The sequence below is a fragment of the Acomys russatus genome, chromosome 30 (assembly GCF_903995435.1).
Source record: "Acomys russatus chromosome 30, mAcoRus1.1, whole genome shotgun sequence".
NCBI lineage: Eukaryota > Metazoa > Chordata > Mammalia > Rodentia > Muridae > Acomys > Acomys russatus.
Genome location: NC_067166.1, coordinates 4,713,020 through 4,723,760, shown reverse-complemented (window position 1 = coordinate 4,723,760; position 10,741 = coordinate 4,713,020). Strand labels below are relative to the sequence as shown.

Here is a 10,741-nt window from a genome sequence, read left to right as displayed (position 1 = left end):
CTTCAGCAATGAACTTTTGCAGGTCCCGGGGGCGGGGGGGGGGGGAGGCGGGGGCGGGGCGAAGCGTGCACATGCGCAGTGTCTACACACCGGGGCTTGGGCACCGCCCGGGGAGGTGGTGCTCTTGTCTGCGCATGCGCCTCGCGTCACCCGGCTCCTCTGAGGTGGTAAACCTGCTCCGCGGTGTGTAGCGGGATGGTCCCACGGTGCCAGGTAAGAGGTGCTACCCGCGGGCGAGCTAGCCTGGGCACTGGGCTCCACCACAGGCGAGGACCTTCTCGGGAGGCCCTTCTTCCCCGTTTCCTCCCTGGTTCCGGGCCTTGCTTCTGCTGCTCACTGAAAAGTCACGTTCTGTCTCCGAACGCTGGGTGTCCGTCCAGGTCGTGGTCTTCACGGCGGACTCCTCCTTCCCTGGAGGCTCCTAGAAATCCCCCACCTCCCCGCCCCCCTCCCGGCCATTCGTTTAGACAGATTATTTTTTAAAAAACTAAAACGCACCTAATTAAGAGTTGTTGCGAGGAAATGTGCGTCACCCCTTGATTTGACAAGCCCTGGGTAATTTGCAGAAGCCGTGATTGTGGTGGAGAGGCGCAAGCTGTGCTGAGCGACAGATGCGCGGCCGGTCTGCCTGGTCAGCACCCTTAGTTCCCGGGCTGGTTGCACAGGTGTGGCCTAGAAAGTACCAGCTTATCCTGTAATTCAAGGCCAGTTGCTTTGCGGCATGTCTCTCTGTGTTGTGTAACTTAATCGTAATGGCGACTGGAGCCAAAGGTCGTTTGGCCAACGTGAAATGGAAGCTTAGGCCTTTGCTGGCTGGGTCACTCATTTCAGTTGTGCAGTTCACCTCTTGACTCAGACCTCTGTTCACCACGTCACGGTTTGTGGATGAATCAAGTCTAAGTCAACCGAAGTCAGGCCTACTATGTTTCCCAAGGACATGCACTAGGATTTTAATGGTGCCGCACAAGTTTGCGACAGGTATAGAAAGTATGCAGAAGTCAGAACTGTCTAAAACTTTTGTCCCAAATGTGAACCTGGAGTTATAGTGCAGAGTTTCTGTTTGTTTGTTAGTTTTCTGAGGCAGGATTTCTCTCTGTAGCCCTGGATGTTCTGGAACTTGCTCTCTGTAGACCAGGCTGGGCCTCGAACTCACAGAGACCCACCTGCCTCTGCCTCCTGCGTGCTGGGATTACAGGCGTGCGCCACCACCACAGGGCTTTGTTGGAGCTTTATGAGCCGTTTCCTTTGGGAAGTGAAGAAATGTCTCTGTGTGAGGTATTTAAAGCCCCTTCTCTCTTTTTAGATTGAAGTGTTGTATTTTGCAAAAAGTGCTGAAATAACTGGAGTTCGCTCAGAGACCATTTCTGTGCCGCAAGAAATCCAAGCATTGCAGCTGTGGCAGGAACTGGAGACTCGGCACCCTGGGTAGTTAAAGCTATACAGTGCATACGATGAGCATGTAAATGTCTTTAGGATTGTGTGTGTGTGTGTGTGTGTGTGTGTGTGTGTGTGTGTTTAATACAAGAGTACCAGAAATGTCCAAGTACAAGAATGTTACAGATAATTTACTAAAAGAACACAGCTAAGTGGGTACACCCAGACATGTTTATATAATTTACAATCATTTTTATACTTTCTAAGGCAGAAAATGTAAGTTCCGCCTTTTATAGGCTAAGATAAAATGTTTAAAAAATGATGCACTGTAAACTTTCTCTGTCCTTTTTCTCTTCTTTGGGATACTCAGAAGTTTCTGAGATTAAAAGAAAACGAATCCTAGCAAACTCTGCCCCCTGGCTGAGCTTGAGTTTTTATGACACTTGAAAATTTCCCCCTGGCCCTTGCAAATCTGAAATTGAACTGCTATCATTTTTCTTAACCTCCAGCCTTTGTTGTGAAATATACACGGGTCTTACTCGAAACTGCCCCAGGAATATCAGTAATGCTGCTTCCGCCTATGGAGAGGGTTGTCCCAGAGCTCGGTGCTTGGTGCAGAAGACGATGCACTGTGGGCAGAGAAGGAAGTACTCCTCCCTGACCAGGGAGCTTTCAGATCACTTTCACTTTCAGTGGAAAGTTGGCAAGGCCTCTGTACTGTTTTACCTACCTGCAGGGACACACCTGGTTTCCTGGGGGACCTCTCAGCCAGACTTAATTACTATGTGTCCACACTTAGTAGGTAGGCCTGTGAAAGAGCCGTGCACTGATTAGGAAGTTTTATTTTTCCCCTAATGTTCTGAACATTGGCCCCTGCCTAGTTTGCGGGTATTAGTTTCTTTCCCCCCAGGGGAAGATAGCCTAACATATTTTTGTAATTAAGTATGTTCTTCAAGGGATGCCCTTCTACAGAATGAGTTAGCCTCATACCTTTGTGACTGACGTGGTACGTAATGCAGCTGAGGATGTGCGGGTCACCTCGAAACCTCCAACAGGACTGTTTCTTCTCTAGACTGGCTGATGTTAGGAACCAGGTGATATTTGCTGTCCGCCAAGAGTATGTCGAGCTCGGAGATCAGCAGCTCCTGCTTCAGCCTGGAGACGAAGTTGCCATTGTCCCTCCAATTAGTGGAGGATAATGCACCTGAGCCATCTAGGTATGTGGTATCTCTTCTTTTAGGCTGGTCTTGTGGTGGAGGATCACACACGTCCTAACGTGTGTACGGTTTGCTGTTGCTATGCATTCTTTGTGAGTCTGTCTGCACCAGACCTTCACTGAAGCAGTCCTTTTGATTTGCATTTCTCTGATGACTAAAGACGTTGAGCATTTCTTTAAGTGCTCCAGCACACAACAGGGACACATGCTCAACCATGTTCATAGTGGCCTTATTCATAATAGCCAGAACATGGAAACAGCCTAAGTGTCCCTCAGTAGAAGAGTGGATAAAGAAACTGTGGTACATTTACACTGTGGAATACTACTCAGCTATTAAAAACAGTTCAGGTTTTATGAATGCGCACGCGCGCGCGCGCGCGCGCGCGCGCGCACACACACACACACACACACACACACACACAGCTTTGGTCACAGTGGCAGAAAGGAAATTTGAATTCATCTTTGTAATATATGATTCTGTCTACTTTTTAACAAATGCAGTTACTTATACCCGATAATAGCTTTCTTGGACAAAAATTGCATAAGTTGGAAGTTAAATTTTGGTCAGGGTCTCGGAAAAGACAGTCCACCATTGTCTGACACAGAGGAGCATTGTTCTCAGCTGTGTTGCAGTGGGGCACCACAGGCCAGTGAGGTCACACTGGAGTGGATGCACATAAGCAGGCTTTAGGATAGTCTGGGAGCATCCGTGTTAAGGATTGAGTAGAAACAGCTTATTGTATCATCAACTGAAGAATAAATAAACTGAAAACTGAATTATTTTTGGTTAAAAACTCTTTAGGCTATAGATTAAAAAAAGATAGCAAAAATTCCCCCCAAAGCAACAGTAAATATCCTGCACAGATGCAAAGGTTCGGGCCCAGTAAACACAAGCCAAAGGTGTCTGTTTTCTCTGCCTCACTTTCCTGGAAAGCAATGGAGCAGATGATGCTCACACCTGGGTCTTTCTCGGGCCTGCTATCTGAACATGGCAGGATTCCCTGTGAAAGATTATCTTAGTTTCATGTGGACATTCTGACCAGCACATCACCGTGATGATCTCAGGGAGTTCTAAAATGCTATCTTTTAGAATTTATTCAGAGAACAGCACTCCGGTTTTAAAAGCCCACCTGTGTGGCTACAGCTACTCAAAAGGGTGAGCAAGATTGCTAGCAGCGCTGCACAGTGTTTGAGTGAGCTAAGCCCAGTTTCTCTTAGCTAGTTTTAGAACCTGCAAGCTGAGTGTGAATAGTCTTGTTCAATCAGAGCTATGGGAACTCAGTATGGCTGGAAGCACTGTTTGGGTTCAGTGTCATCAGAAAAAGAAAAGTAGTAGTTCTTTTTTGTTGTTGTTGCTGTTGTTTTGTTTTTCTATTCAGATGAACGTTCACGGGGTTTTCAGTTGTCCTTCTCATGGCATACAGTGTAAGGTCCTTTCTCCTGGCTAGCCTCAGGCTAGCCTCTCCCCTCTACTCCTGGCCAGCCTCAGGCTAGCCTCTCCCCTCTACTCCTGTGCTTGTAAGCATATCGTATTCTTTACTGTTCGAGAACCTTGGCATTTGCCGCTCTCTTTCATCACCTATGCCCTCTCCCCACTTCTTCGTGTTGCTTCTCATCGTTCAGGTGTCAACTTTGAGCATTGCCTCTTTAGAGAGACCTCTCAGATCCCTTTATGTGCAGAAGTCCCGAGACCTGTCTCACAAGTTTGTTTTCATATAGTTACCCTAATGTGGTAGGTTTGTGATTGCTCTTAATTTTTTTCTTTTGCATTTTTTATTGTTTGTGTGCATGTGTGTGTAAATGTGCACGTGCCACAGGGTGCATGTAGAAGTCAGAGGGCAGCTTGTAGGGGTCGATTCTTTCTTCCACCATGTACGTCCTGGGCATGAAACTTGGTAGTTTGGCTTGGTGGCGCGTACCTTTATCTGCTGAGCCGTCTTCCTGGGCCTGTGGTTCTTTGTTGGTTTGCTCCTCCTGTTCAAATGCAAGGATCTGAGGGCAGGAGACTGCGCTTTTGGTTCCCTGCAGACCAGTGCCTAGGGTCCGCTCTGGCTCCTAGTCATTTGCCTTAGTTAGTATTTCTATTCCCATGAAGAAACACCATGACCAAAAGCAAGTTGGGAACAAAGGACTTCCTGTTTGCTTACAACTTGGGTCGTAGTCCAACACTGAGAGAAATCAAGGCAGGAACTCAAGGCTGGAATGAAGCGGAAACCAGGGCGGGGAGGGATGCAGCTTCCTGGCTTGTGCTTCCTGCCTTGCTCATCATAGTTAGCTTCACCCGCTTCCTTACAGCACTCAAGACCACCAGCCTAGGGGTGGCACCGTCCACAGTGGCCTGCGCCCTTCCACATCAATCATAAATAAAGAAAATGCCCCACAGGGTTACCTACAGGCCAATCTGATGGCAACACTGCCCGTGGAAGGGGACGGACACTTTCCAGTTTTAGTTTTACCTTAGTTGCTTTTTGATTAGCAAGCCATATTAACTGGCAGGGAAAATAAAGGTATGATAGAAGTCAACGGATATAAAGCTACCCGGTTGCATAGTACTGTTTAGGGAATAAACAGGAACTACGAGACTTTACATAATAGCAATGCCTGGAGCATAGGTGTGCAGTTGTTACCCTCTTTCCTCCATGACCTGCTGGGCTTCAGCCAGGTTGTGAAGGCTCCTCATTCCTATGAAAGCATATTTTTCTCTCTTCCGTCTCTTGCTTGAGTAAAAGGGAAGGCCATTCTAGATGTGCGGCTGGGTGGCGCAGTGGTTAGTCGTGTTCTAGGTGTGGGGCTGGGTCGTGTAGTGGTTGACATATGGATGAAAGTGGTGAGACCTCAGCTGTGTCCTGATGAGAGGGATGCACAGCAGTTGCATTCTTGGGGTGTATTGGCACGTGAAGTGGACACGTGTTAGTGCTCACGCTCATGTAGAACTCCTGTAATAGTTGTATTAATTTGTTAAAACTTTGGACATAGTTTTTTTTTTTTTTATCATTTAAATCAAACCCACCCCCCCCCCCCCCCCCCCACCCCTTCTTCCCACCTAATATAGAAAATGTGGACATAGAAATGACACGTAAGTTGAAAGCTCTACTTCCGGCATCCTTCTCGCTAAGGGTTGTTGACATCTTTATTTCCAGCAACGATGTGGATGAGGTTGAAGAGAAACCGAAGGACGTAATACAGTTGACTGCCGAGAAACTTTCAGTGGACCAAGTGTCACGGTTGGTCATCTCCCCGCTGTGTGGTGCAGTGTCCCTCTTTGTAGGTGAGTTTGGGATTTTTCTCTACTTCTGCAGATTAGAAACCCATGTTGATGTCACAGTCTAAGGATGTGCAGGACTGAGGAGCAAACCAACACTGTCCATGGAAGGGGCGGACGCTTTCCAGTTTTAGTTTTACCTTAGTTGCTTTTTGATTGACAAGCAGGGAAAATAAAGGCATGATAGAAGTCAACTTTGACTTTTGTATGTTTTTTGCAACTTTGTACTCTCTAAACTTTGGGATGAAGCACTGCTGCTGGTAAGAAGAGGAATAAACTAGATTGTCATTCTGAGACTTACATGGAGCTTGCTCAATTATTATCATTCTTGGTCACCTTGAAGATAATTATCTTTGGTTCTCCTAATCAAACTTTGCTTGTAAAACAAAAAAATTAAAGTAGGTTTTAGACAAATGTACACTACTTCTTTGTAAATTAGAAGTAATCCTTTTTTTTTTTTTGCAATTCTGTAAATGAAGTATTTCTGCTATAGGAAAAAAAATCTTATTTCCATTGCCTGATTTCTGTTTGAATATTTTGTTTTTTTAGGGACTACAAGAAACAACTTTGAAGGCAAAAAAGTCATCAGTTTAGAATATGAAGCATATGTACCAATGGCAGAAAATGAAATCAGAAAAATTTGTAGTGACATTAGACAGAAATGGCCAATCAAACACATAGCGGTGTTCCATCGGCTCGGGTGGGTCTTTAGCTTCTGAATGTTGAGTGTGCTTGCCTTCCCTCTGTGTATTGGTACTGACTCAGAGACTTTTCCTACAAAGAAAGGAAGGCTTGTGCTTTCTCTCCGGAGGACATGGAGAGGGCGTCCAGCCTTTATCTTTGCTGGTTCTCGGCCTGTGGCCTTGGATGCCCTCACAGCGTCTTTTGCTATCATGAGATGTAACTGCGCCAAGACCTTCAGGTCCCGGCCCTCAGTGCCCGTGGGAACATCTGACTAACTCCTCAAGGCTTCTAGACAGTTGTTCTGGGCTCTGGGCTTAGTGTGTGTTGAAAGTTGGCTACAGATCTGAAACCATTAGAAATAATTTGTTTCTCATACAACCCAAAAGAGTGGCGTTCCAGGGTTTTAAAAGAAGCCGTCAATTAAGACATCTGTCATTTTGTTATTAGCTATAATTTTATTGCTAACTGGTAATGCTACTGGGTGTTGCCGCTCCTGTTGCTTAAGTGTAATTGATATTTATTATTTTTTTTAATCCTGTGCTCAGTGTGCGTGGTCACTCTGTGCCTTGTGGGATCAGGTCTTTGCTGTATTAGAGAAGGAGAACTTTTCTTCTTCGTCCCCGTCAAAGAACTTTTATGGATAGATGGCAACTTCCTCCGACTGTAACTGACGAGCTGTCATTTTCTAGTTAACCCAGATATTTAAGTAAACTAGAATTTGTATATATATATATACATATATATATATTCACTGTTTTAGTGGTTTCTTTAAAATGTGAATTGGGTGGCAATGGTAATTTTTTTCTGTCATCTTGTTCAAGTTTGGTTCCAGTGTCAGAGGCAAGCACGATTATTGCTGTGTCCTCGCCTCACAGAGCCGCATCCCTTGAAGCTGTGAGCTACGCCATTGACTCTCTAAAAGCCAAGGTGCCTATATGGAAAAAGGTAAGTGAGGGAAATACCTCTCGCCACATGGACATGATTTTATTCTTAGATAGAGGATGGGAGTTGAGTACATTCAGGATTTGGCTTCATGTGCCTTGCTTACCGTAGAATCTTGTTTTCCTTATCTGTGAAATATAGTGCATTTATGCAGTGCTGTGTTCTGAGTTTAACCATATATATATCTCGTATACGTGCATACACACATCTGTCTCTGTCTCTGTCTCTGTCTCTATGTGTATCTCTAGCCCAAGGAATGCATGCTGTAGAATAGACCTCCACAGTGCTGGCAGTTAGAATCTGTAATCCACACTGTTTCTGTGGTTCATAAGGTAATCTCGCTTCAGGTAGGAGTCTGTTCAACTCGAGGTCTTTCTTTGGAAAGTTAGAATAATGTTAGCTCTTTAGTCTCTGGCTAAAATAGAAATTCCTCAAGGCAAAAGAGCGTTTGCCCAGTGTTCTTATTTTATTTTATTTTTTTTTTAGGGTGGAGACTTGTGTCTGAGAAAATGCTTAGTAGCTGAATTAGGAAAGAAATAGGCAGCAGGAGTGTTGTTGTACATCCACATTCCCAGCACTGTGGGAGAGTCACGCTCTAGTGTGTCGTGGGCTACATAAACCCCACCTCAAAAATACATATAAAAATATAAACACTGATAGGACATTCTGGTGTGTTTTCTGCCATTAAGTCAAGTCAAATAAGAGCAAGTGATTCTCTGGCTAATGGGGCCTTCAGAAGGGACAGCTCCCCCCCCCCCCCCCCGGCTCCTGCCCCCAGTGTAGCAGCATTGGGCAGAGTGTGCTGCACTTGAAAAGTGTGTAATTATGTACCTGAGCCCAGAATCCCTGAGTTGCCCTCAGCAGTGCGGCTTTTGCCAAAGCTGAAGAACTAATGATAGCTCAAGAGATCAGAAGAGCCTCACAGAGGGCCAGGGCTCTCCTCAAGGGATGGCTGGCCCCAGGCAGTGGGAGAGATGAGCAAGTGCAACAATGAACTAGGGTCAGGGAGATTTAATGGACATATTTTCCAAGTAAAACCTGATCCTCTCTGTGGGCTAAAGACTTTACGAACTACTTCGGGATTGCAGGATATGCTATGTGTAAGGAGCTGGTGATCCTGAGAGAATGTAAGGCAAGCCTGGACAAGGGATGGGAGCTGAGATTATTCCAAATGAGGTTCTAGCCAGATGCAAAGATAGCTCTCTCTACTGGAGAGGAGAGGGCAGGCAGGCCAGAGAGCAGAAGAGGGCCTGCAGGTGAGAGCGAGAGGCAGGTTCAAGGATTAGCGAACTTTCTGTTTGCTCTTCTTTGTAGAGAGGTGAGGAAGTGCGGATGCTTTGAGGCGGTCAGGTAGGGGAAGGGAACCCAGACCTCACCCAGGAACAGACAAGACACGTGATGTGGCCCATGAGGTGCAGACTCAGCACTTGAAATGGCTGTCGTGAGGGAACTGAGAAAACCTGGACAAAGAAATCCAGCTGTTTAGTAGAGAGAGGTGAGGTGGGAGGAGAGGAGGGGAGGGGAGGGGAGAGGAAGAGGAGAAGAAGAGATGAGTCTTAGAGGTGAAGCTACAGGGATGGACTTAAGGGCAGTTGAGCTTGGATTTCTCTCACTGTGGAAATGAAATCTGGCCAGGGTGGGAAGCGGCGATGCTCCTCTTCTTCCTGTTCATAGCCACTTGAGTCCCAGCCTGGTTCTTTGCCTTCAGGTGGAGATCCTCTGTGACACAGGAAAAACAGCTGCAGACAGGCAGGGTAGGGTACTGCACAGAGGTCACACCCCACTAAGGCGCAGGCCTGTTCAAACACTTCCCTGGCCTCATGTCTCTTCACAGCTGGTGGAAATTCCTTTTAGCAATGTCCCCGTAGGTGAGTTTGGAAAGAAGAAAGGCTCAAAGCTAAAGACTTTCCACTTTCTTGTACATAATTTAACCCTCAACAAGAGATGAAAGGGCGGGGGCGGGTGGCCCAAATGGAGTTGTTTACCCTTTTCCGTGGTTTCGTCTTGCCTTGTGACAGCTTCCGGCCTGTCCTTTCCTGGCCTGAGTTAGAATGCTCGTGCATAAGCCATGTGTATTTATTTATGTTTGTGCTCTCAGAGATTCATAAAAGTGTCCATAGACTGTTAGTAGGAGATGTACTAGTCACTTGTCAGGCTTAGTCAAAGTATTTTATTCCCCCTTGTTAACACAATGCATTTTGAATACCTGCTGTGGTTTGTTTTTTTAGGAAATATATGAAGAATCAGCTTCATCTTGGAAAAGAAACAAAGAATGCTTCTGGGCAGCCGGTGACTAATCAGTTTTTGGTGCACTAAATCTTTAAATTAGGTAAACAATCTCTTAGGTTACACAAATGGAGAAATAGCAAAATGCATGAGTGTGCGGGACGAGGGGCTACCTAGGAACTAAAAATGGGGAGAAATGGCTTGATTCGAACATGAGGCAAGGCACCTGTGGCAGACCCATCCTTCTGTGGCTAAGTCCTGATGGGAGCCAGCTCAACAGTGAGCTGTGCCCTTCCTTTTACTCTTAGCTATCTCAGGAAGACCACCCCCCTCTCACAGTGTGTTAGGAGCATCGCAGTCAGGCACGCGGCACAGATAATTGGCAGAGTCAGGAAGTCATTGTCAGTTTCGATGCTGTATATTTTACATCACTTAAAAGTGAACCTAGATAAGTCATGGCTTAAACAACTCAAAAGTAGATCCTGTCTGTGTATAATCCAGCGGTAGCACCTAAGGAATTTTATATTATAGAGACCACTATGACTTCAGAATCTATAATTACACAATAAAGCTTTTTATATTTCACCAGTTGTCAATATTCTTATGACTGTACGAATGATCGTAAAATTGTTACAGAGCTAGCTAGAAGCAAGGTGGTTTGCGTTTAAATGATGTTTGATGTTTGGAAGTTGCCCTACAACTGTTTAAGGAGATTGTGTAATTATTTATTAAAGTAGTTTGGATAGTTTTCATGTTTATGTAACATTTATAACTTGTGTGAAATTATTACTAAACAAATTTTCTGCAAGATTTTTATGCCAAACATTAGATTTTGATTGATCAATCCATCATGGCAAGTTTGAGTATACATGTCCCATACCATATGTTTTGAAAATGTTTTCAGCTTTATTGACATATATTTGAGAAGTAAAGTGTACTTAAGCTCTATACCGTGGTGTTGTGGTGCTTGTGTTGTACACTGACTGTCACAACCCGGATGACTGACATAGCCATCACCTCATGTGGCTCCACTGGGG

The 10,741-nt window shown here is 45.4% G+C and overlaps 1 protein-coding gene across 1 annotated transcript; it reads left to right on the top strand.

Annotated features, from left to right (window-relative positions):
* Positions 1 to 98: 98 nt before the first annotated feature.
* Mocs2 (molybdenum cofactor synthesis 2) lies at positions 99 to 9,948 on the top strand. Its single transcript, XM_051172493.1, has 6 exons — positions 99 to 213; positions 2,447 to 2,591; positions 5,731 to 5,858; positions 6,402 to 6,552; positions 7,358 to 7,481; positions 9,707 to 9,948. Exons 2-6 carry the CDS (start codon positions 2,494 to 2,496, stop codon positions 9,773 to 9,775), a joined length of 570 nt encoding a protein of 189 aa, XP_051028450.1. The 5' UTR covers positions 99 to 213; positions 2,447 to 2,493; the 3' UTR covers positions 9,776 to 9,948.
* Positions 9,949 to 10,741: the final 793 nt, after the last annotated feature.